The 25,057-nt window shown below is 58.7% G+C and overlaps 3 protein-coding genes across 4 annotated transcripts; all 3 read right to left on the reverse strand.

The window, feature by feature from the left end:
• Window positions 1-405: 405 nt before the first annotated feature.
• On the reverse strand, window positions 406-9,250 carry LOC136000752 (trypsin-like). Of its 2 annotated transcripts, none has more exons than XM_065654708.1 (6): window positions 9,206-9,250; window positions 7,841-7,960; window positions 5,115-5,274; window positions 3,165-3,412; window positions 2,701-2,837; window positions 406-660 (listed from the first exon to the last, which is right to left on the reverse strand). In XM_065654708.1, exons 2-6 carry the CDS (start codon window positions 7,956-7,958, stop codon window positions 508-510), a joined length of 816 nt encoding a protein of 271 aa, XP_065510780.1. In that variant the 5' UTR covers window positions 7,959-7,960; window positions 9,206-9,250; the 3' UTR covers window positions 406-507. The 2 variants fall into 2 exon arrangements, with proteins under 2 accessions (XP_065510780.1, XP_065510779.1); XM_065654707.1 differs by having other exon boundaries at window positions 7,799-7,960.
• Window positions 7,980-9,578, reverse strand: LOC136000663 (proline-rich protein 13-like). Its single transcript, XM_065654593.1, has 2 exons — window positions 9,180-9,578; window positions 7,980-8,162 (listed from the first exon to the last, which is right to left on the reverse strand). Exons 1-2 carry the CDS (start codon window positions 9,576-9,578, stop codon window positions 7,980-7,982), a joined length of 582 nt encoding a protein of 193 aa, XP_065510665.1.
• Window positions 9,579-17,818: 8,240 nt separating this feature from the next.
• On the reverse strand, window positions 17,819-24,695 carry LOC136000754 (kallikrein-8-like). The gene is made up of 6 exons (XM_065654710.1): window positions 24,454-24,695; window positions 22,669-22,719; window positions 20,107-20,254; window positions 19,545-19,798; window positions 18,279-18,415; window positions 17,819-18,062 (listed from the first exon to the last, which is right to left on the reverse strand). The coding sequence occupies exons 2-6, from the start codon at window positions 22,709-22,711 to the stop codon at window positions 17,910-17,912; spliced, it is 735 nt and encodes a 244-aa protein (XP_065510782.1). The 5' UTR covers window positions 22,712-22,719; window positions 24,454-24,695; the 3' UTR covers window positions 17,819-17,909.
• Window positions 24,696-25,057: the final 362 nt, after the last annotated feature.

The following is a 25,057-nucleotide window of genomic DNA, read 5'->3' on the forward strand; positions in this document are numbered from 1 at the left end:
CAGTGCCCCCAGTTCCCACTCCCCAGTGCCCCCAGTGCCCCCAGTTCCCACTCCCCAGTGCTCCCAGTGCCCCCAGTTCCCACTCCCCAGTGCCCCTAGTTCCCACTCCCCAGTGCCCCCAGTTCCCACTCCCCAGTGCCCCCAGTTCCCACTCCCCAGTGCTCCCAGTGCCCCTATTTCCCACTCCCCAGTGCCCCCAGTTCCCACTCCCCAGCACTCCCAGTGCCCCCAGTTCCCACTTCCCCCCAAACCAGTTACCCCCAGCTGCTCAGCCCAGCTCCCAGCAGACAGTGAGGCGCGTCCCCATTCATCCCAGTCCCAAACTGGGCCGCACTGGTGCCCCCCACCCCTGGCCACGACTCCGCCTCCCTGGTTTGTCTCTTTTCCTTTATTTTTCACCCCAAATTTTGCCCCAGTGCATTCTGAGCAACCCCCCCACGCCGGGGGTGGAGGTTTTTGGGTGGGGACACGGTGGCCTCAGGGGTGTCGTGGTGGCCCCGGGGGGGGTCACTCCATCCTGACGAGGCTGCGGATCCAGGGGACGGCGCGGCAGACGTTGGAGTAGACGCCGGGTTGGCCGCGGCGGCCGCAGACGGCCATGCCCCAGGACACCACGCCCTGCAGCACCCCCTGGCACTCCAGGGGGCCCCCGGAGTCACCCTGTGGGGACAAGGACAACGCTGGGGACACCACAGACCCGCCACGGACACCCCCAGGGCTGGGGGGCAAGGAGAAGGTTCTTGGTGGAACCCAAATCTTGTGTTGACCCATCCATGAGCTGTGGACCGTTCACAGGTCCAGAGTTCAAGGAGAAGGTTGGTGGTGGGAACCCAAAATTTGTGTTGACGTGTCCACGTACTGTGGACCTTCCCCAGATCCTGGCTTCAAGGAGAAGGTTCTTGGTGGAACCCAAATCTTGTGTTGACCCATCCATGAGCTGTGGACCGTTCACAGGTCCAGAGTTCAAGGAGAAGTTTGGTGGTGGGAACCCAAAATTTGTGTTGACGTGTCCACGTACTGTGGACCTTCCCCAGATCCTGGCTTCAAGGAGAAGGTTCTTGGTGGAACCCAAAACTTACATGGACTCATCCACAAGTCATGACAATCTCCACATCCTGGGTTCAAAGAGAAGGTCAGTGGTGGGAACCCAAACCTTATGTGGACCCATCTACAAGCTGTGACCATCTCCAGATCCTGGGTTCAAGGAGAAGGTTCTTGGTGGAACCCAAATCCTGTGTTGCCCCACCCATGAGCTGTGGACTGTTCACAGGTCCAGAGTTCAAGGAGAAGGTTGGTGGTGGGAACCCAAAATTTGTGTTGACGTGTCCACGTACTGTGGACCTTCCCCAGATCCTGGCTTCAAGGAGGAGGTTCTTGGTGGAACCCAAATCTTACGTGGACTCATCCACAAGTCATGACAATCTCCGGATCCCGGGTTCAAAGAGAAGGTCAGTGGTGGGAACCCAAACCTTATGTGGACCCATCTACAAGCTGTGACCATCTCCAGATCCTGGGTTCAAGGAGAAGGCTCTTGGTGGAACCCAAATCCTGTGTTGCCCCACCCATGAGCTGTGGACCGTTCACAGGTCCAGAGTTCAAGGAGAAGTTTGGTGGTGGGAACCCAAAATTTGTGTTGACGTGTCCACATACTGTGGACCTTCCCCAGATCCTGGCTTCAAGGAGAAGGTTCTTGGTGGAACCCAAATCCTGTGTTGCCCCACCCATGAGCTGTGGACCGTTCACAGGTCCAGAGTTCAAGGAGAAGTTTGGTGGTGGGAACCCAAAATTTGTGTTGACGTGTCCACGTACTGTGGACCTTCCCCAGATCCTGGCTTCAAGGAGAAGGTTCTTGGTGGAACCCAAAACTTACATGGACTCATCCACAAGTCATGACAATCTCCGGATCCCGGGTTCAAAGAGAAGGTCAGTGGTGGGAACCCAAACCTTATGTGGACCCATCTACAAGCTGTGACCATCTCCAGATCCTGGGTTCAAGGACAAGTTCCTTGGTGGAACCCAAACTTCACACGGACCCATCCATGAGCCATGGTCCTTCCCCAGATCCCAGGTTCAAGGAGAAGGTTGGTGGGAAACCAAACCTACTGTGGACCTGTCCACATGCCATGGCCTGTCCCCAGGTTCAGGGTTCAAGGACAAGGTCCTTGGTGGAACCCAAAACTTACGTGGACCCATCCATGAGCTGTGACCATCTCCAGATCCTGGGTTCAAGGAGAACGTTGGTGGGAACCCACACATTGTGTTGACCTGTCCACATGCTGTGGACCTTGCCCAGATCCCAGCTTCAAGGAGAAGGTCCTTTGTGGGAACTCAAACCTTCCCTGGACCCATCCATGAGCTGTGGCCCTTCCTGAGGTTCATGGCTCAAGCAGGTCGGTGGTGGGAACCCAAACCTACGTGTTGTGGCCTTTCCTTGGTTTCACGGCTTGGAGGAACCTCAACCTTCCATTGGCTTGTCCATGCGCGGGGACCCACCCCCAGCTCCGTGGCCCAATCAGAAGCTTGTTGGTGGGATCCCAAACCTTCCACGGACCCACCCACGTGCCGTGGCCCTTCCCCGCCTTCGTGGCTTGGAGGAACCCAAACGTCCCGTGGTGCCACCTCACCCAAGTTGTGCGCCCAAAGCTCCTCCCCGCAGCGGTGGCGCGGGTGGTGGCCGAGGGACGGCGCCCCCTACTGTACCTGGCAGGAATCGACGCCCCCCTGGGGGACGCCGGCGCAGAACATGTTGGGGGTGATGGCGTTGCCGTAGGCCCTGGCGCACGCGGCTTCCCCAAACGTCTGGATGGCAGCGCAGTGCAGATTTTTGGGCAGTTTCGCTGCAAACCGGGGAGGACACAGAGAGAGGGAGGGGTGAGGAGGGAGGCGAGTCCCTCGCGCTGAGGTCATCGCGTCGGTGGTCGGGTTCTTCGGGAGGTGGCCAACGAGGTGCCTCCGCCCGAGGCCGATGCAACAGGAACCCAAACCCAACCGGACGCCGATTTCCGCGGTTGGGCAGAGCGAAGGTGACACCGGGGAAGCCCTGGTGGCGTTTTCCCAACCCAGGAGACGACGTGGCCTCCTCGTTGAGCCCTCCCCATTGAGCCCTCCCCGTTGCCCAATCGCCTTCCTCCATCCCACCCGGGTCTCCACCACCAGCCAATTACCTCCTGGAGACTTAGTGGTGCCCCAGCCGGACACGGTGCACCCCATCCCTTCCCTGGGACACTCCCTGGGCAACCTGATCTTCTTGACGCTGTTGCTGAACCGAACGGGCTTGTTGAGCTTCAGGAGCATGAAGTCGTTGTCGTTCCTGCCGCGGTTGTAGTTGGGATGGACTAATGCCCGGGTGATATATCTCACGGTTCCTGTCCCGTCCCGTAACGTGTCCGTCCCGATTAACACCCTGATGGAACTGCCCGGGGGAAGAAGGTCAAGAGATCAGGAGATCAAGAGACACAGGAAGCCATGGCCTCCAGGGTTGGCCTTCAAGGAGAACATCGAGATCTTTCCACTGAAGCTTCTCTTAATTAAGGTGACGTGGCCGTGGGACATGGGACAACCTCATCCCTGGTATCACCATGGGACAACCTCCTCATTGATGTGGCCATGGGACAACCTCTTCCTTGATATGGCCATGGGACAAGCTCATCATGGGACAACCTCATTGCTGATGTGGCAATGGGACGACCTCACCATTGATACGGCCGTGGGACAATCTTATTGCTGACGTGGCTGTGGGACAAGCTCATCATGGGACAACCTCATCCCAGATGTGGCCGTGGGACAACCTCATTGTTTATGTGGCCGTGGGACAACCTCATTGCTGATGTGGCCATGGGACGACCTCACCATTGATACGGCCGTGGGACAATCTTATTGCTGATGTGGCCGTGGGACAAGCTCATCATGGGACAACCTCATCCCTGACGTGGCCACGGGACAACCTCATCATTGATATGGTCGTGGGACAACCTCATCCCTTGTATGGCCGTGGGACAACTTCATTGTGGGACAACTTCATCATGGGACAACCTCATCATTTATGTGGCCATGGGACAACTTCATCATGGGACAACCTCATCGTTTATGTGGCCGTGGGCCAACCTCATCATGGGGCAACCTCATCCCCGATGTGGCCGTGGGACAACCTCACCCCATTTCTCTTGAGGAGGAGGCCAGGACACCACCCTTTGAGGACCCATGAGACACTTCTCCTCCGAGAGCTCTTTGGTGGCTCAGGGACCCTGGGACATCTCCCATCTCCACAAGAAACCATCGCGTGTCTTGACTTCAACCCCTTGTCTTCATCTTCCTCGCTCCAGGCCTGGAGTCCCACCTACATCATCTCAGCCACGTTGCCCTCAGCTTGACTTCTCACCAAATTTTCTTCTGCCTTTCGTGTGGCTTTTTTTTTTTTTTTAATTTTTCCATTAATTCAACTCCAAAAATTCCAGCTTCCTCTCGCAGGGGAAGCTGGAGACACGTGACTGTGGGGCGCCTGGTCCCCTTAGTGCCACCACCTGGAAAAAAGGGGTGATGGGACCTCCAAGTGGGGTGAGGTTGGAGGACCCACCATCAGCTCCTCCAGTGTCTGGAGCTCCAATGCCCTCTAGAGGTACCAGCACCTGGACACCAACATCTGGTGACACCCACAGCCCAAACACCAACATCTGGATGCAACCACATGCAGAATGCCAACATCTGGAGATAACCACACCAGGAACACCAACATCTGGCTGCGGGGACACCAAACTCTGGAGGTAACATCTGGGGCTCAACGACCCGGACACTCCAACCTCTGGAGGTACCAGCCTCTGGAAATCCCAACCCCTGGGGCTACCAAGCTCAGTGTCACCAACTTCTGGCCACCAGCATCTGGAGGCGACCACATCTGGAGGCTCCAGACCCTGGAGATGCCAACATTTGGGGCACCTCTTTGGTTTCCACCACTTGGAGGCGCCATCCTCGGGTAAGCACCGACATCTGGTGCCACCAACATCTGGTGCCACCAACATCTGGGACCCACCTCTCACCTTCGGGCCTTCGGAGGTCATGGGAAAGGAGCCATTGGTCCACGGGAAGCCGTGGATCACGCGATCCCGGAGCCTCCTTACCTGATTGGCTGCTTGCAGTGGGCGGCGCTCAGGACCCATTGGTCGCTTATCAAGCTTCCCCCGCACAGGATCTGGCCCCTTTTGATGATGGCGACCTGGAAGGGGCGCTGGTTGATGCTGCAGGGTCTCCCCCCGATGATTCGAGCCTCCTCGTCGGGTGCTGGAACACAGAGTTGAAAAGAGGGCGAAACGGTGAAAAAAAAGAGTCTTAAAAACGGTGAGGTGAAAGAGAAAAGAGAAAGGTTTCGGTTGTCCAGCCTTAAGCTCAAAATACTGAAAAAAATCTTTTTTTTTTTTTTTTAATTTACTGAGTCACCTATCAGCCTCTTGGGGTCCCAGCGGACTTTCTTTTTTTTGGATGAAAAAGAGGCGGTTTTGGGACTAGAAGCCAAGTTTGCGGCGGTTCTTGAAGGCGCGTTTTCTCCCGGCGCCGTTCGACGGAGCCCACGACTCCACGTCCTGCCCGGCCGTCCCAGGGGTGGGACCCCCCGCGAGGAGACGCCCCCCATGGGTTGTTCCTGTCCTGGGAGCCACCAGACGTCACCGAGTCACCGCTTATCTCCACGGGTGTCGCCACCCGTTCCACCGCGGCGAGTCCTCCCGGCCCGAGACCGGAGTCCGAGACGGGGGTGACGCACCCCGAAAAGAGCTGATCTCTCCGTCCTCCGTCCTGTAGGACCAGCTCGAGGCGCCTCCTACCTCCGGGTTGACTCCTCGTTAGGGCAGGAGATCGTTGCGTCAACGCGCGCCGGAGAAGCCCTGACGCGGGGAAAAAACGAGAAGAGGAGTTTCCTCAGGAACGCGAGTCCTTCCGGGGAGCTGGAGACGGGATGTTTCGGTTCCACGGGGTTGAGAAGGAGGAGAGAGGGTCGTGAGCTCCGTTTGGCTGGTCGTTTTGGAGAAAAAAAGGGTCTCGCCACTCAACTCCCCCCACTTCTGATGTGGATCTCCCTGGCTTTGAGGTCTCTGGAGTCATCTCCCCCGGCTTCGGGTGGCTGGAGGACATGGGTGCCCATTGGCATTGGCCAACGCTGACGGTCCTTGGAGAGCAGGAAGGACCGTTCTGAGAGGTGATCCCACCCCGGTCAACACCGGCCGTCTAAAAGATGAAGTTCCCATCCTCTCGTTGGGGTATTTATGGTGAACGAGGTTTGCGGGGTGACCATCTCGGAGACCGTGACCACCTGGAGGCCATGACCACCCAAAGCTCCACTTGGGCGTCCACTCAAGGGAGTCCCGAAGCCTCGCAACGTGTCCCCTCCTGGGCTCCATCTACAGCTTCATGCAGGCAAGACCTGTTGGGAACCTCTGCCAAGGCTGCTGGAGAAGACCCCAAATGCTTGAGTTGGGTCCAAGTGGGAGGAGACAAGATTTACCAAAAAACCCAAGAGAATCATCACCAAAAAAAACCCATGAGTTTTTTTTAAGAAAAAGCCCTCCCACCCCCAAAACATGCAGTGGTTGGATGTTCAAATGGGAGATATCAGGTCCTTGTTCTACGAGGTGTCCTCATGGGTGTTGGGCTGGGTCCTCCACGCCAATGGTTTGGGGCCGTTTTTGGCTATTTCGGGGCAAAATGGTGGTTGCCACCTCCCAGTGTTGACCACCTTGTGCTGATCCCGGCCCGTGGCATCTGCGATCGCCTCCCAGCACGCGTTGGGACATCGGAATCCACTGGCGGGACTGGTTTGTGCTGGTGGGGATTACAGCCCGCACTGGGCGGCGATGGGAGACGCCCGAGTCCCGCGGCGCGTGGAATTTGCCACTATCCGGTCCCGCCAGCGTTGCCAAAATCGGAGGGTGGGAACCACCTCCCCACCAACGCTCATCAGGGAAGCATCTCCAGGTCACCCCAAGAGCCGGCCTGGAGCTTCTGGAGACCGACCCGCGGGTTTAGATTCCGACAAAGCTCCTTGGAGGCATCTCGGCGCCTTCCATGAGAAAGGTGGAGATGTGGGCACCGGGAGGTGGTGGAATCCATCCCTTGGGTTCCCAGAGGCCGTTGGCAACCAGAAAGCTCCGACCAAGGTGGTGTCTCCATCCCGAACGATCAACCTGCCCTTCAAAAAACGGTTCTCGGAAGGTCGCGGGGTAAATTATCCAGAAACGGCGTCTGGACGTGACCTCGTTCCTTCTCCGCAGCACCTGGGGGTTCCAGGTTCAGCTCTGGGGACACAGATTTGGGGTAAGAGACGCCGAGATCTGGTCGGATCCGCGGTCTTGGCATCTGATGGTCAGAAGTCGTGGGGCTCCTCTTCCCACCCTAAGATAGACCCATCCATTGGGGTTCTCCTTCAGCTTTGGAGGCCAGAAGAACAGGAGATGCTCCCACCAGGACTAAGTCTCTCCCTCACCCCAGGGGACTCTTTCTGTCTCCTTTTCGCAGCTGTAACGGAAAATCCCGGCACAAAGCTCCAGAGGAGGGAAAGAACTTCATCCCGGAGATCCCAGGACCTCCGAGGAGACGTTGGGACTTCTCCTCCGCGTCACGTTTGGGGACGATTCTCCACGCCGAGGGGAACCGCTCGATCTCAGCTCGAAGCCAAAACACAGGTTTCGAAACCGCGGGGATCTTCCCGGCGGCCACATTCCCACGAGGAGGAGGAGGAGGAGGAGGACGCAGCTCCTCATTCCCACCCCACCCCATGGGACACATTTCCCCCCGAGAGGTGCCCAGAGCCCACCTGTGGTGTCCCCGTCCCCCCGCGGCCACCGCTCGCACTCACTCCCATCGGCGCCGTTCCCTTGCAGCAGCGCCCGCGCCGGGGTGCCCAGGAGGAGCCCGCCGGCCGCGAGGATGAGGACGGAGGTGAAGCCGAAGGCCCCGTGGCCATCGCGAGCCATTCCTGGGGTGGAGAAACCAAATTAGGTCGGCCCCCACGTGGTGGGAAGGTCCTCGGTGGCATCCGACCGTGTCCCACGTGGGACGGAGGCGACGTGGCCAAGATGTTGGTGGTGTTTTGGGGCAGCTTCACTCTTATGGGCCTTGGGGTGGGCTTGGAGCATCTTCTCCAGCTTGTTGGGTTGAGTTTGGCTCTTCCTGTGGTACTAAACCCACCGGTGGGAGCTTGGGAAGGTCCCAGCACCCCATGGAACTGGGAGATCCCACCTCAACTGGGATGGGGAATGAGCGTTCCCACCACAACCAGACCCACCACGTGGGGATGGATGGATCCGACCCACAGGGAAGGTCCCACCAAGAGAAGGGGAGCCCCACCTGTGGTCTACCAAGAGATGGGGAGCCCCATCCCACCCCACCCACGGTCCACCAAAAGATGGGGAACCCCATCCCACCCCACCCATGGTCCACCAAAAGATGGGGAACCCCATCCCACCCCACCCATGGTCCACCAAGAGATGGAGAACCCCATCCCACCCTACTTATGGTCCTCCAAGACATGGGGAATCCCATCCATGGTCCACCAAGAGATGGGGAACCCCATCCCATCCCATCCCACCCAAGGTCCACCAAGAGATGGAGAACCCCATCCCACCCTACTTGTGGTCCACCAAGACATGGGGAACCCCATCCATGGTCCACCAAGAGATGGGGAACCCCATCCCATCCCATCCATGGTCCACCAAGAGATGGGGAACCCCATCCCACCCTACTTGTGGTCCGCCAAGACACGGGGAACCCCACCCAAGGTCCACCAAGAGATGGGGAACCCCATCCCATCCCATCCATGGTCCACCAAGAGATGGGGAACCCCATCCCACCCTACTTGTGGTCTGCCAAGACATGGGGAACCCCATCCATGGTCCACCAAAAGATGGGGAACCCCCATCCCACCCCACCCAAGGTCCACCAAGAGATGGGGAACCCCATCCCACCCTACTTGTGGTCTGCCAAGACATAGGGAACCCCATCCATGGTCCACCAAAAGATGGGGAACCCCCATCCCACCCCACCCAAGGTCCACCAAAAGATGGGGAACCCCATCCCATCCCATCCCATCCCATCCCACCCCACCCATGGTTCACCAAGAGATGAGGAACCCCACCCACGGTCCACCAAGACATAGGGACCCCCCATCCGCCCGGTTCCCCCCTCGCCCACCCCACGGGCCGTCCCGTGGCCACGTACTCACCAGCGCAGGAGCCCGTGGCCGTGGCGGTGCCGGGACGCCGGGCGCGGGCGGCCGGGCCGTATTTATGGCGGGAGGGGCCGCGTGGCCGCGGTTCCCGGTGACTCAGGGGGTGGGGGACTCCGGGTCCAGCGCGGCCCGTGGGCGGCGCCCGATTGGCGACTTTGATGTCCCACGGGAGCCCCGCCCGGCCCCGGAGCCACCCCGAAAAACGGTGACACGTGTCACGGGGCGGGGGATTCGGGGGGTTTTTGGGGGGTTTTGGGGGGTTTTGAGGTGTCTGGGTCGTGGTCTCCCCTGGGTGCCGTGAGGTGGGGATGGTGGGACGCCTCCTGCCCGCCTGGCCGTCCATCCGTCTGTCTGTCTGTCCACCCATCTAGCTTTAGGGCGGATGAGCCGACCGTTCTGTCTTGTCCCGCTGTCAGTCCGTCTGTCCGTAAATCTGCCGAGCTGGTCGCCCACCCGCTCGTCTGTCTGTCCGTCCGCCTGGCTGGCTGTAAGGCTGACGAGCCATCCATCTGTCTGTCCGTCGTCCGTCTGTCCGTCTGCCCATAAAATCTGCCAGGCTGGTTGTCCACCTGCTTGCCCGCCCACCCGTCCATCTGTCTGTCCATCTGGCTGGCTGTGAGGCTGACGAGCTGTCTGTCTGTCTGTCCCGCTGTCTGTCTGTTCTGTCCGTCTGTCTGCCTGTTAATCTGCCAGGCTGGTTGTCCACCCACCTATCTGTCCGTCCGTCCATCTGGCTGGCTGTAAGGCTGACAACCTGTCCATCTGTCTGTCCGTCTGTCAGCCTGTCTGTCTGTCCTGCTGTCTGTCTGTCTGTAAATCTGCCAGGCTGGTTGTCCACCTGCTTGCCCGTCCGTCTGTCTGGCCGGCCGGCCAGCTGGCTGTGAGGCTGGCAAGCCGTCTGTCTGTCTGTCCCTCTGTCCGTCCCTCTGTCCATCTGTCTGTAAGTCTGCTGAGCTGGTCGTCCACCCACTTGCCTGTCCGTCTGTCCATCTGCTGATCTGCTTGTCTGTCCATCTCTCCATCTGTCTGCCCATCCGTCTGTCCGTCTGTCTGTGCGACTGTAATTCTGTCCAGCTATCTGTCTGTCCATCTGTCCATGCAACTACAAACCTGTCTATCTGTCCATCTGTCTGTCCATCCCTGCAACTGTAAGTCTGCCCGTCTGTCCACCCATCCGTCCGTCTGTCTGCCGATCCAGTTGTCGGCTTGTCTGTCCATCCATCTGTCCAGGTACCAGCCCAGCTGTCTGTCTGTGCAACTGCGATTATGTCCGGATATCCGTCTGTCCATCTGTCTGTCCGTGCAGCGATGAGTCCGCCCGGATATCTGTCTGTCTGTCTGTCCGTCTGTCTGTCCGTCCACCCATCTGTCTGTCCATCCTCCCACCTGCCTGTCCATCTGTCTGTCTCCATGTCCACCTGACTCTGTCTGTCTGTCCAGCTGTCTGTCCCCCCATCCATCCACCTTTCTGTCCATCTGTCCATCTCTCTGCCTGTCTGTCTGTCTGTCCATCCATCTGGCCATCTGCCCATCCCTCCCTCCCCCCACCTGACCACGAGTCCATCTGTCCAGCCGCCTCTGTCCGTCTCTCCATCCATCCAGCTGTTTCACTGTCCATCCGTCCGTCAAGCCCATCCATTCACCTGTCCGTCTGTCCGTCCACCGGCCCCTCTGTCCGTCCATCCTCATCCGGTCTGTCTGTCCATTCACGTCTCTACGTCTTTCTGTTCATCTCTGTCTGTCTGTCCGGCCATCTCTCCAGCTGACTGTCCTTCCAGTGAGCTGGGCAGCTGTCTGTCCATCTGTCCGTCCATCCATCTATTGACCTGTTCCTCCATCCGTCTCTCCATCCATCTGTCCATCTGTCTGTCCATCCCTCCATCTATCCCACCATCCGTCTATCTGTCCATCCCTCCATCTATTTCTCCATCCGTCCATCTGTCTGTCCATCCCTCCATCTATCCCTCTATCCATCTGTCCATCTGTCTGTCCATCCCTCCATCTATCCCTCTGTCCATCTGTCTGACCGTCCCTCTATCCATCCATCTGTCTGTCCTTCCATCCATCTGTCCGTCCTTCCATCTATCCCTCTATCCATTGGTCCATCTGTCTGTCCATCCCTCCACCTAGTTTCCATCTCTCTGTCCATCTTTCCGTCCATCTGTCCGTCCATCTGTCCATCCATCTGTTCGTCCCTCTGTCCATGTGTCCATCCATCTGTCCACCCCTCCACCTAGTTTGCCATCCCTCTGTCCATCTGTCTGTCCATCCTCCAACTATCCCTCCATCTATCTGTCCATCTGTCTGTCCATCCTCCAACTATCCCTCCATCTATCTGTCCATCTGTCTGTCCATTCCTCCATCCATCTCTCCATCCATCTCTCCATCCGTCCGTCCCTCCACCTAGTTCTCCATCCGTCTGTCCATCCGTCTGTCCACCCTCCACCCATCTGTCCATCCCCTGACCTGTCCATCTGTCAGACGTCCCCTTACACAGGGTGTCACCTCCAACCGGGACCCCCCCGCCGTGGCCCCAGGGTGGGTGACACGGTCCCCGGAGGCCACCACCACCCAGGATGTCCCCACGTGTCACCTCCTTGTCACCCGGCGCCGTCGGCACGTCCCCGATGAGTCACGTGGCCGAGTCACTATGGTGAGTCAGGGGACACCGGGGACGGAGCTGCCACTTGTCCCCACCACCCCAGGACACCGTCCCCTCCTCCAGCCCCAACAGGGGGGTCTGGAGGGTCCCCAAGATATGAGGTGACAACCCCGGGGTGGGTGACACGGGTGCGATCGGTGTCACCCGCTGTACCCAGGGCCATCTGGGGCATCTCCAGCCGGGGTGGTGGCATCTCCTGGACCTTCCTGGGGTGGGTTTCACATGCTGGGGTTGGTGGCCACAATGTCCCCACGTGGCCACCGACCCCCGGGAGGTTGAAGCCACCATCACCAATGGTTCTTCTCCCCTGGGAGAACGTCCTGTGGCCGGAAGGTCTCAAAAGGATTTTCAGCCCCGATGGGTCCCCTAAAGCCACCCGGGGGTGACGCGGGTGCAGCAGCTCCAGGGCTGGTGTGACGGCACCTCCGTGTCTCCGCGGCTCAAGGCAATTAAGAGCTTGACGAGCAATTAAGGGGTGGAGCTGAGGGCGGGCGGGTGAGTCACGGGTTGGAGCTGCTGATCTCGGTCTCTGCCGGTGGTGACGGGGACCCGGGGGTGGGTTTGGGCCTGAACCCCGAGATCCTGGGAGGTCCGGTCCTGTAAGAGCCCGTTCATGGCGAACTGGGCCACTAAGGTCCCATCCTGCGGAGGTTTGGGCCACTAAGTTCCCATTTGTGGAGATCTGGGCCATGGAGATCTGGGCCACCAAGATCCTGTTGGTGGAGATCTCGGCCACTAAGATCCCATCCCGTGGAGGTTTGGGCCACTAAGAGCCCATCCCATGGAGACCTGGTCCATGGACACCCCATCCCACGGAGGCCTGGGCCATGGAGAACTTCACTACGGTGATGTTGTCCATGGAGATCTTGCCCGTGGAGACCTTGTCCATGGAGATCTTGTCTGTGAACATCTTGCCCGTGGAGACCTTGTCCATGGAGATCTTGTCTGTGAACATCTTGCCTGTGGAGACCTTGTCCATGGAGATCTTGTCTGTGAACATCTTGTCCGTGGAGACCTTGTCCATGGAGATCTTGCCCGTGAACATCTTGTCCATGGAGACCTTGTCCATGGAGATCTTGCCCATGGAGACCTTCTCCATGGAGATCTTGTCTGTGAACATCTTGCCCGTGGAGACCTTGTCCATGGAGATCTTGTCTGTGAACATCTTGCCCGTGGAGACCTTGTCCATGGAGATCTTGTCTGTGAACATCTTGCCCGTGGAGACCTTGTCCATGGAGATCTTGCCCATGGAGACCTTGTCCATGGAGATCTTTTCTGTGAACATCTTGCCCGTGGAGACCTTGTCCATGGAGATCTTGCCCGTGGAGACCTTGTCCATGGAGATCTTGTCTGTGAACATCTTGCCCGTGGAGAACTTGTCCATGGAGATCTTGCCCGTGGAGACCTTGTCCATGGAGATCTTGTCTGTGAACATCTTGCCCGTGGAGACCTTGTCCATGGAGATCTTGTCTGTGAACATCTTGCCCGTGGAGATCTTGTCCATGGAGATCTTGTCTGTGAACATCTTGCCCGTGGAGACCTTGTTCATGGAGATCTTGTCTGTGAACATCTTGCCCGTGGAGACCTTGTCCATGGAGATCTTGTCTGTGAACCTCTTGCCCGTGGAGACCTTGTCCATGGTGACCCTGGGCCATGGCGGTCATGTCCACGAGGGCTCGAACCGCGGGGATCTTGTGGAGATCTGGTCCATGGAGATCCCGTCCACGGGGATCTGCTCTATCGGTGGCCTTGGCCACAAAGGTCCCTGTAGATCCCGTCCATGGGGATCTCTGGTGACGCGAGGGGACTCACAAGGGGACACGGGGACTCCCGGTGGGGACAGAGATGCTGGAGGGGACACGTGAGGGGACACGCGAAGGGACAGAAGAGCTTGTGGGGGGACACGGGGAACCCCAGGGGACGGGAAGGGACGTTGGGGCATGTGAGGGGACACGAGGGACATGAGGGGACGTGGGAGCAAATGAGGGGACATGGGACATGGGAGGAGACATGGGGACTCGTGAGGGGACATGTGAGGGGGCACAGGACAGGAGGGGACGCAGGGAGGGACATGGGGGGGACATGGGAGACCATGAAGGGACATGCGGGGGGGTCACGAGGGGACACGGGGGACCCTGAAAGGACCACGAAGGGACATCGTGAGGGGACATAAGGGGACAGAGGGACATGTAGGGGGGACATGAAGGGACATGAGGGACCATGAAGGGACATGGGGGGACACGAGGGGACATGGGGGGGTCATGAGGGGACAGGTGACCACTTGAGGGGACAGGAGGTGACACTGGGGGACACGAGGGGACACGGGGGCACGGGAGGGGACACAGGGACCCACCTGGGGACATGGGGGACACGGGGGGACATTGGGGGACATGAGAGGACATGGGGGACCCAGGAGCCCATAGGGGGACAGGAGGGGACGTGGGGCACAGGAGGGGACAGGAGGTGACATTGAGGGACACGAGGGGACACGGGGGCGCGGGAGGGGACACAGGGACCCACGTGGGGACACGGGGGGACCCAGAAGTGGCCCCACGGACACGGTGGGGGGGGGGGAGGGATGGGTGATGACGTCAGCGCAGCCCCGGGGGTGGGGGAGGGGCAAAACCAGTTCTCCCAGTTCCTCAGCTCCAATCTCAGAGCCTTCATTAGCGCTAATTACCTAATTACCCTGCGGGGCCCCGGCAGAGCCGGCCCGGACCTGCCACCCACTGCCAGGGCCACCCCCTGTGTCCCCTCCCGGTGTCCCCACAGCTCCGGGTGGCCCCGGGTGACGCGAGACGTGGTGGCAGCGCCCTGGGGGACACGGGGGGTGGCTCAGGGGACACGGGGGTGGCCGTGGGTGACACGGGGGGGTGGCCCTGGGGACACAGAGATTGGCTCAGGGGACACAGGGGTGGCCGTGGGTGACACGGGGGGGGTGGCCCTGGGTGACACGGGGGTGGCCCTGGGGGACACGGGGATTGGATCAGGGGACACAGGGGGGTTGCCCTGGGTGACACGGGGGTGGCCCTGGGGGACACGGGGGGGTGGCCCTGGGGGACACGGGGGGTGGATCAGGGGACACAGGGGTGGCCCTGGGTGACACGGGGGGTGGCCCTGGGTGACACAGAGATTGGATCAGGGGACACAGGGGTGGCCCTGGGGACACAGAGATTGGCTCAGGGGACACAGGGGTGGCCGTGGGTGACACGGGGGGGGTGGCCCTGGGTGACACAGAGATTGGATCAGGGGACACAGGGGTGGCCCCGGGTGACACGGGGGGTGGCCCTGGGTGACACAGAGATTGGATCAGGGGACACAGGGAGGGGCCCTGGGTGACACAGGGGTTGGATCAGGGGACACAGGGGTGGCCATGGGTGACACTGGGTGGGGTGGCTCAGGGGACACAGGGGGTGGACGTATTGACTGGATCTTCCTGGTCACCTTGACCAAACCACCAAGAACATGTTGCCCAGACCTTCACAGTCACATTGACCAGACCTTCGTGATCACCTAGACTGAACTTCCATGTTGCCCAGACCTTCATGGTCACCTTGACCAAACCACCATGAACACGTTGCCCAGACCTTCACAGCCACCTTGACCAAACCACCATGAACACGTTGCCCAGACCTTCATGGCCACCTTGACCAAACCTCCATGAACACGTTGCCCAGACCTTCATGGCCACCTTGACCAAACCACCATGAACACCTTGCCCAGACCTTCATGGCCACCTTGACCAAACCTCCATGAACACGTTGCCCAGACCTTCATGGTCACCTTGACCAAACCACCATGATCACGTTGCCCAGACCTTCATGGCCACCTTGACCAAACCACCATGAACACGTTGCCCAGACCTTCATGGCCACATTGACCAAACCACCATGATCACGTTGCCCAGACCTTCATGGCCACCTTGACCAAACCACCATGATCACGTTGCCCAGACCTTCATGGCCACCTTGACCAAACCACCATGAACACGTTGCCCAGACCTTCATGGTCACCTTGACCAAACCACCATGAACACCTTGCCCAGACCTTCATGGCCACCTTGACCAAACCACCATGAACACGTTGCCCAGACCTTCATAGTCACCTTGACCAAACCACCATGATCACGTTGCCCAGACCTTCATGGCCACCTTGACCAAACCACCATGAACATGTTGCCCAGACCTTCGTAGTCACGTTGACCAAACCACCATGAACATGTTGCCCAGACCTTCATAGTCACCTTGACCAAACCTCCATAAACACGTTGCCCAGGCCTCTATGAATGTGTTGACCAGAGCAGACCTTCATGGTCACCTTGCCCATGGTGATCCCATGGAAGGGAAAAAACTCTCCCGCTCCCACAAAATCGAGGCCTCATCTCCACACGAACGGGTCAGTTTGGTCTCCAGTGGGTGATTTCTGGAGCCTGGAGCTGCTGCCGCGTTACCCCGTGTGGGGAAATTCAGTCCCTTCTGCTCCCACTGAGTCACAGGGGCTACTGCAGTGGGGTCACCGGGTCTACCTCATGGTGGGCTGCCCAATGGTGGGGTCATTGGTCCAAGGTGGGGCCAGTGGGTCTAAGTTGTGGTGGTCTACCCTATGGTGGGGTCAGCAAGTCTACCTGTAGTAGGGTCAGGTCATCTACAGTGAGGTCAACAGGTCTACCTCATGGTGGGCTACCCGGTGGAATCATTAGCCCAAGGTGAGGCCAACAGGTCTATCTCATCATGGTCTACCCTATGGTGGGGCCAACAGGTCTATCCCATAGTGGTCTAACGCATGGTGGGGCCATCTGCCCTGTTGTGAGGCCATAATCCCCAAGGTGGGGCCAACAGGTCTATCTTATCATGGTCTACCCTACGGTGGGGTCAACGGGTCTACCTCATGGTGGTCTAGCCCATGGTGGGGTCATTGGCCCAAGGTAGGGGCAACAGGTCTGACTCGTGGTGGTCTAATGGGCTTGTCTACCTGCAGTAGGGTCAGGTCTGCAGTGGGGCCAACAGGTTTACCTCATGGTGGTCTAACCCATGGTGGGGCCATGCACCCCGTGGTGGGGCCATCTTCCTCAAGGTGGGGCCAACAGGTCTATCTCACCATGGTCTACCCTATGGTGGGGTTAACGGGTCTACCTCATGGTGGTCTACCAAGTGGTGGAGTCATTGGCCCAAGGTGGGGCCAACAGGTCTATCTCATCATGGTCTACCCTATGGTGGGGTCAACGGGTCTACCTCATGGTGGTCTAGTCCATGGCGGGGCCATTGGCCCAAGGTGGGGCCAACGGGTTTAACTCGTGGTGGTTCAACTCATGGTGGGGTCAACAGATCTACCTGCAGCAAGGTCAGGTCTACTGCAGTGAGGTCAACAGGTCTACCTCATGGTGGTCTACCAAGTGGTGGATTCATTGGCCCAAGGTGGGGCCAACAGGTCTATCTCACCATGGTCTACCCTATGGTGGGGTCAACGGGTCTACCTCGTGGTCTAGTCCATGGTGGATTCATTGGCCCAAGGTGGGGCCAACAGGTCTATCTCACCATGGTCTACCCTATGGTGGGGTCAACGGGTCTACCTCGTGGTCTAGTCCATGGTGGGGCCATTGGCCCAAGGTGGGGCCAACGGGTTTAACTCATGGTGGTTCAACTCATGGTGAGGTCAACAGATCTACCTACAGTAGGGTCAGTGGGTTCACCCCATGGCCAACGGGTCTCCCCATGGTGGAGTCCACGGGTCAGCACCCTGATGTGGCCCAATTAGTGGGGTCAACAGGTCCACCCCAAAGACTGAGCTGGGTCCTCTCCTGCCCCTACGAGACCTGGGGCAACCCCTGGCGCCCTGACCCCCCCAAGCCGTGGTGAAAAGCCACCTGGAAAAAACTTTTATTCACCAACATCTCAATGGGGCCCCATGGCCAAGTCCTGCCCCTGCCCCAGCGCTCGGACCGGCCGGCTCTGGGGACCTTCATCGGGGACAAGGAGGAGGAGGAAGAAGAAGAGCTGGGGGTCCCGTCCCGTGGCCACGGGGGTGGGGACAGGGGAGTCAGTTCCGTCTCATGGTGTCCTGGATCCACTGGGTGTACTTGCAGAGGTTGACGTAGACGCCGGGTTTCTTGGGGTCCCCGCAAACGCCCGGGCCCCAGGACACGATACCCTGGAGCCGCCCGTTGCACATGAGGGGTCCCCCGGAGTCCCCCTGACAAGGCAAGAGGGGCAACATCTGGGGGGTTCACCCCAAAGATTCGCCCCAAATCTGGGGCCATTTCGGGGCTTTGGCGGCATCTCCACTCTCAAAATTCCCCTCCCAGCGAGTGATACCCACCCCACGCACTCAAACCCCGTGTGGGTGCTGCCGGCTACGCTGAATTGTCCCCGTTCTCAACCCAAAACCTCAAGGTCACCCAGGACCCACCTGGCAGGAGTCGGCGCGGTTGCCAGACTCACCGGCGCACACCATGTTGGGCGTGACGGAGCCGGGGTAGATGCGCTGGCACTGCTCCTCGGGGACCACGGTGACCTTGGCGCAGTGGAGGTCCTCGGGGAAGTTGACTGGGTGACGAGAGAACAGGAGGGTCACCCAGAACGGGGAGAGACCCACCTTGGACCCATGGACCCATCTTGGAGCCCTGGACCCACCTTGGACCCATGGAACCCACCTTGGACCCATGGAACCTGTCTTGGCCCCGTGGAACCCGTCTTGGAGCCCTGGACCTGTCTTGGAGCCCTGGACCCACCATGGACACATGGAACCTGTCTTGGCCCCATGGACCCACCTTGGAGCCCTGGACCCACCTTGGACACATGGAACCCACCTTGGACCCATGGAACCCGTCTTGGAGCCATGGAACCCGTCTTGGAGCCCTGGACCCACCATGGACACATGGAACCATCCTGGAGCCCTGGACCCACCTTGGAGTCCTGGACCCATCTTGGAGCCCTGGACCCACCTTGGACACATGGGACCCACCTTGGCCCCATGGGACCCACCTTGGAGCCCTGGACCCACCTTGGCCCCATGGACCCATCTTGGAGCCCTGGACCCACCTTGGACAGATGGAACCCACCTTGGCCCCATAGACCCACCTTGGAGCCCTGGACCCATCTTGGAGCCCTGGACCCACCTTGGACACATGGAACCCACCTTGGACACATGGAACCCACCTTGGACACATGGAACCCACCTTAGCCCCAGAGACCCACCTTGGAGCCCTGGACCCATCTTGGAGCCCTGGACCCATCTTGGAGCCCTGGAACCCACCATGGACACATGGAACCCACCATGGACCCATGGACCCATCCTGGAGCCCTGGACCCACCTTGGAGCCCTGGACCTACGCTGGACACATGGAACCCACCTTGGACACCTGGAACCCACCTTGGACCCATGGAACCCACCTTGGACCCATGGAACCCACCTTGGAGCCCTGGACCCACCTTGGACACATGGAACCCACCTTGGCCCCATGGACCCATCTTGGACACATGGAACCCACCTTGGCCCCAGAGACCCACCTTGGAGCCCGGAACCCACCATGGACCCACGGAACCCACCATGGAGCCCTGAAGCTCATCCCTACTCTTGGTGGCACCAAGAAGCAACCAAGGAGGAGCAACCAAGGGTTCCCGGTGCCGTCACGCGGGGAGCGGACGCAATCCGAGGGGTGACCTAAGCCGGTACCTTCAGGGCTGGTGGTGGATCCCCAACCCGAGATCTGGCAGACGCTGCCGGGCGCGGGGCAGTCGGTGGCCAACGGCAGCGGCTCCACGCGCTTGGTGACGTGGACGGGCAGGAGCAGCTTGACGAGCATCAGGTCGCCGTCCTTGGTGGCCGGGTCGTAACGCGGGTACGTGATGACCTTGGCCGAGCGGCGCCACTGCTCCGTGGTGCCCCCGTCCGCCCGGCGCTGCCCGCCCAGCCGCACGTTGAGGACGCTGGTGGGGACAAAAAGGCAAAAGAAGGTCCGTGGTGGCCACGGGGACCCACGAGAAGAAGGGACAGAGCCAAAGCCACCGGCCCGAAAAGCGGAGACGAGCGCAGAAGCAGCAAAAAGCCAAAAAAAAAAAGGGCGGAGCGAAGGTTGTAGATTCCCTCCCCAAAAAGTGCAAAATTGGGGTTATACGGAGGAAAAAGGCGAAGCCCCCCTGAGATGCCACCAACCCTCCCGACCTGCTCAAGGTGCCACCGGGTGGCACGTGGTGGTCGGGCTCAGCCCAGCGAAGCCACCGCTGTCCCGTCGTACCCTGCGAGGTGGCAGTGGGCGGCCGTCAGCACCCAGTTCCGGGCCACCAGCGTCCCCCCGCAGATGAACTTGTCCCCTTTGAAGAGGGCAGCCTGCCAGGGCAGCTCACAGGACGTCCCCTCGATCACCCACAGCACGGAGCGGGAGGCTGCGGGGACAAAGGGACACGCCACGGGGGACGGGGGTGGGCTCCAGCCTCTCCCCGACCTCCAAACTAACTTGAGGAACCTCAAAACCTTCTCCTGGACCCACCTGAAACTCCCAAAACCTACACCTGGACTCTCCTGAAACCCTCAAAACCTTCTCCTGGACCTTCCTGAGACACCAAAATTCTTCACCAGGTCCCTCAAAATACCCCAAAACCACCCCACAGACCCCTTGGAGATGCCTCCAGACCTTCTCCTGAACCTCAAAACCTTCTCCTGAACCTCAAAACCTTCTCCTGGACTCTCCTGAAACCCTCAAAACCTTCTCCTGGACCTTCCTGAGACACCAAAATTCTTCACCAGGTCCCTCAAAGTACCCCAAAACCACCCCACAGACCCCTTGGAGATGCCTCCAGACCTTCTCCTGAACCTCAAAACCTTCTCCTGAACCTCAAAACCTTCTCCTGGACTCTCCTGAAACCCTCAAAACCTTCTCCTGGACCTTCCTGAGACACCAAAATTCTTCACCAGGTCCCTCAAAGTACCCCAAAACCACCCCACAGACCCCTTGGAGATGCCTCCAGACCTTCTCCTGAACCTCAAAACCTTCTCCTGAACCTCAAAACCTTCTCCTGGACCCTCCCGAAACCTCCAAAATCTTTTCCTGGACCTTCCTGAGACACCAAAATTCTTCACCAGGTCCCTCAAAGTACCCCAAAAAGCCCTTGGAGATGCCTCCAGACCTTCTACCGAATCTCCAAACTACCTTGGGGAACCCCAAAACCTTCTCCTGGACCTTCCTGAGGCACCAAAATTCTTCACCAGGTCCCTCAAAATACCCCAAAACCACCCCAAAAACCCTTTGGAGATGCCTCCAAACCTTCTCCCAGAGCTCCAAATGACCCTGAGGAACCTCAAAACCTCTTCCTGGACCCTCCTGAAACCCCCAAAATCTTCTCGTAGACCTTCCTAAGACCTCAACATTTTTTTCCAGGACCCCAAAATTCTTCACCAGGTCCCACAAAACACCCCCAAAATCTCCAAAACCCCCTGAGACACCTCCAGGTGCCTCCAGACCTTCTCCCGAACCTTCAAACCACCTTAAGGAACCTCAAACTCTCTCCTGGAACCTCCTGAAACCCCCAAAATCTTCTCCTGGACCTTCCTGAGACCCTGACTTTCTTCTCTAGGACCCCAAAATCCCTTGAAGATCAACCTTGGACCCCAAAATTCTTCATCGGGTCCCTCAAAAAACCCCAAAACCCACCTTAGATGCCCACAACACCCCTAAAACTCGCCTGAGATCCCTCCAGACCTTCTCCAGCCACCTTGAGGAACCTCAAAACCTTCTACGTGGACCCTCCTGAGACTCCAAAACTTGTCTCTTGGACCCCCCCGAAAAACCGAGACCACCCATAGATCTCCAAAACGCCCCCCAAAAACCCCTTGGAGATGCCTCCAGACCTTCTCCCCAACCTCCAAACCACCTTGGAGAACGTCAAAACCTTCTCCTAGTTCCATCAATGGACATGAGGCCTCTGAAGTGGCCTTGAGCCATTTGGGGGCCAAGATATGGGAGGGGGGGGTCCCACAAGTTGATGTGGGGCCAGCCAGGGGCTTGGGGGGACACCTGGGATGGATGAGGGACCCCAGGGTGGATGTGGGAGAGATGCTGGGGGGGACAGAGGGGTCCCAAAGTTGGATGTGGGTCACCCGAGGTTGAGCTGGGGGTCCCATGGGTGGACACGGGGTCAATGTGGGGGTCCCAATGTGGGGGTCCCATGAGTGGACGTGGGAGCTCCGGGGTGGATTTGGGGGTCCCACGGGTGGACATGGGGTCAATGTGGGGGTCCCAATGTGGGGGTCCCATGAGTGGACATGGGACCCCTGGGGTGGACTTGGGGGTCCCGTGGGTGGACACGGGACCTCTGGGGAAGACATGGGACCCTTTTTGGGGGGTCAATGTGGGGGTCCCAATGTGGGGGTCCCATGAGTGGACGTGGGAGCTCTGGGGTGGATTTGGGGGTCCCACAGGTGGACACGGGACCCCTGGGGAAGACATGGGACCCTTTTTGGGGTGTCAATGTGGGGGTCCCAATGCGGGGGTCCCATGAGTGGACGTGGGAGCTCTGGGGTGGACTTGGGGGTCCTGTGGGTGGACACGGGACCCCTGGGGAAGACATGGGACCCTTTTTGGGGTGTCAATGTGGGGGTCCCAATGTGGGGGTCCCATGAGTGGACGTGGGAGCTCCGGGGTGGATTTGGGGGTCCCACGGGTGGACATGGGGTCAATGTGGGGGTCCCAATGTGGGGGTCCCATGAGTGGCCGTGGGAGCTCTGGGGTGGACTTGGGGGTCCCATGGGTGGAGGTGAGGGGTCCCGCGGTGGCCACGGGACCCCCGGGGACCTCTCGTACCTGTGGGTACCAGCGCCAGGAGCATCAGCAGGAGGATCTTCATGGCAGGAGCTGCGGGGACACGGGTGGGGACGCGGGTGGCACCGGGTTGGGGGGGGTCAGGGACTTTGGGGGACACGGGGTGTCGGGTGGATGGAAAAGGAGGGATGGGAAAAAAAGGGGGGATGGAGGGGGAAAAAAGGGGGGATGGAAAAAATAAAAGGGGGGGATGGAAAAATAAAAGGGGGGGATGGAAATGAGGAAGAGAGGGCAAGAAAAGGGGGATGGGAGGATGGGAAAGGGGAAGAAAAGACGAAAAAAAGGGGAAAAGGGAGGATGGGAAAAAAGGAGGAAAAGACAAAAAAAGGGGAAAGGGGAGGACGGGAAAGGGGAAGAAAAGACAAAAAAAAGGAGAAAAGAGAGGATGGGAAAGGGGAAGAAAAGATGAAAAAAGGGGGAAAAGGGAGGATGGGAAAGGGGAAGGAAAGACGAAAAAAAGGGGAAAAGGGAAGACGGGAAAAAAGGAGGAAAAGACAAAAAAAGGGGAGGATGGGAAAGGGAAGAAAAGACAAAAAAAAGGGGAAAAGGGAGGACGGGAAAAAGGGAGGAAAAGACAAAAAAGGGGAAAAGGGAGGAAGGGAAAGGGAAGAAAAGACGAAAAAAAGGGGAAAAGGGAGGATGGGAAAGGGGAAGAAAAGACGAAAAAGGGGGAAAAGGGAGGATGGGAAAAAGGGAGGAAAAGACAAAAAAAGGAGAGGACGGGAAAGGGGAAGAAAAGATTAAAAAGGGGAAAAGGGAGGATGGGAAAGGGGAAGAAAAGATGGAAAAAGAGGGAAAAGGGAGGATGGGAAAAAGGGAGGAAAAGACAAAAAAGGGGAAGGATGGGAAAGGGAAGAAAAGACCAAAAAGGGGGAAAAGGGAGGACGGGAAAGGGGAAGAAAAGACAAAAAAAAGGGGAAAAGAGAGGATGGGAAAGGGGAAGAAAAGACGAAAAAGGGGGAAAAGGGAGGATGGGAAAAAAGGAGGAAAAGACAAAAAAAAGGGAAAAGGGAGGAAGGGAAAGGGAAGAAAAGACGAAAAAAAGGGGAAAAGGGAGGACGGGAAAAAAGGAGGAAAAGACAAAAAAAGGGGAGGATGGGAAAGGGAAGAAAAGACAAAAAAAAGGGGAAAAGGGAGGACGGGAAAAAGGGAGGAAAAGACAAAAAAAGGGGAGGATGGGAAAGGGAAGAAAAGACAAAAAAAAGGGGAAAAGGGAGGACGGGAAAAAGGGAGGAAAAGACAAAAAAGGGGGAGGATGGGAAAGGGAAGAAAAGACCAAAAAGGGGGAAAAGGGAGGATGGGAAAGGGGAAGAAAAGACAAAAAAAAGGGGAAAAGAGAGGATGGGAAAGGGAAGAAAAGACGAAAAAGGGGGAAAAGGGAGGATGGGAAAGGGGAAGAAAAGATGGAAAAAGGGGGAAAAGGGAGGATGGGAAAAAGGGAGGAAAAGACAAAAAAAGGAGAGGACGGGAAAGGGGAAGAAAAGATTAAAAAGGGGAAAAGGGAGGATGGGAAAGGGGAAGGAAAGATGAAAAAAAGAGAGAAAAGGGGGAACGGAGGACGGGAAAGGGGAAAATGCGGGACGGGAGGAGAGGCCACGCGAGGACACGGGAGGGACGCGCGAGGACACGCGAGGACACACCAGCCCTGCGGGGGAGGGGAAGCACCCAACCCCCCCCCCCAACCCCGGGGACCCCCCCACCCCAACCCCCACCAGACCCCCCCCTCCCACCCCAACCCCCACCAGACCCCCCCGGTTCGCTGCGTACCGGGGGCGGGGTGGCTGCGCCCGAGCTGGCAACGCGGCCACGGCCACGGGCACGTCTGCTCCCGCCTGGGCTGGTCCCGCCACGGCCGCGCCGCGGTTTTTATCCGGGGGCAGAGGAGGAAACGCGGAACGTCTCCCTCCGCCTTCGGGACAGCGATCCGGAACCTTCCGCCCGACGGGGAACGCGGCACCGGGGCGGGGGCGCGGGAGGGGTAGACCGAAACGTGGCTCCTTGGAGGTCATCGGGGGGATCTCCAAGGGGTTCAACCCAAGATGTGGTTCCTTGGTGGGTTCTAGAACCTTGGAGGACATGGGGGCATCTCCAAGGGGTTCAACCCAAGATGTGGTTCCTTGGTGGGTTCTAGAACCTTGGAGGACATCGGCGGCATCTCCAGCGGGTTCAACCCCAGAACGTGGTTCCTTGGTGGGTTCTAGAACCTTGGAGGACATTGGGGGCATCTCCAAGGGGTTCAACCCAAGATGTGGTTCCTTGGTGGGTTCTAGAACCTTGGAGGACATCAGGGGCATCTCCAAGGGGTTCAACCCCAAACATGGTTCCTTGGTGGGTTCTAGAACCTTGGAGGTCATCGGGGGCATCTCCAAGG

Source organism: Caloenas nicobarica, chromosome 34, assembly GCF_036013445.1.
Source record: "Caloenas nicobarica isolate bCalNic1 chromosome 34, bCalNic1.hap1, whole genome shotgun sequence".
In the NCBI taxonomy this organism is placed as follows: Eukaryota; Metazoa; Chordata; class Aves; order Columbiformes; family Columbidae; genus Caloenas; species Caloenas nicobarica.

Coding starts and splice junctions, on each gene's coding strand:
- LOC136000752 (XM_065654707.1), bottom strand. CDS start 7,958: ATGGCTCGCGATGGCCACGGGGCCTTCGGCTTCACCTCCGTCCTCATC. Junction 5,275..7,798: donor GGGGGACGGGGACACCACAG/GTGGGCTCTGGG, acceptor TCTGTGTTCCAG/CACCCGACGAGGAGGCTCGA. Junction 2,838..3,164: donor CACCACTAAGTCTCCAGGAG/GTAATTGGCTGG, acceptor CCCGGTTTGCAG/CGAAACTGCCCAAAAATCTG.
- LOC136000754 (XM_065654710.1), bottom strand. CDS start 22,711: ATGAAGATCCTCCTGCTGATGCTCCTGGCGCTGGTACCCACAG. Junction 20,255..22,668: donor CCTGGCGCTGGTACCCACAG/GTACGAGAGGTC, acceptor TTGTCCCCGCAG/CCTCCCGCTCCGTGCTGTGG. Junction 18,063..18,278: donor ACCGCGCCGACTCCTGCCAG/GTGGGTCCTGGG, acceptor TTGCCTTGTCAG/GGGGACTCCGGGGGACCCCT.
- LOC136000663 (XM_065654593.1), bottom strand. CDS start 9,578: ATGGGTGGACAGACAGACAGACGGATGGACGGCCAGGCGGGCAGGAGG. Junction 8,163..9,179: donor ACGTGGCCACGGGACGGCCC/GTGGGGTGGGCG, acceptor CGGTGGGTTTAG/TACCACAGGAAGAGCCAAAC.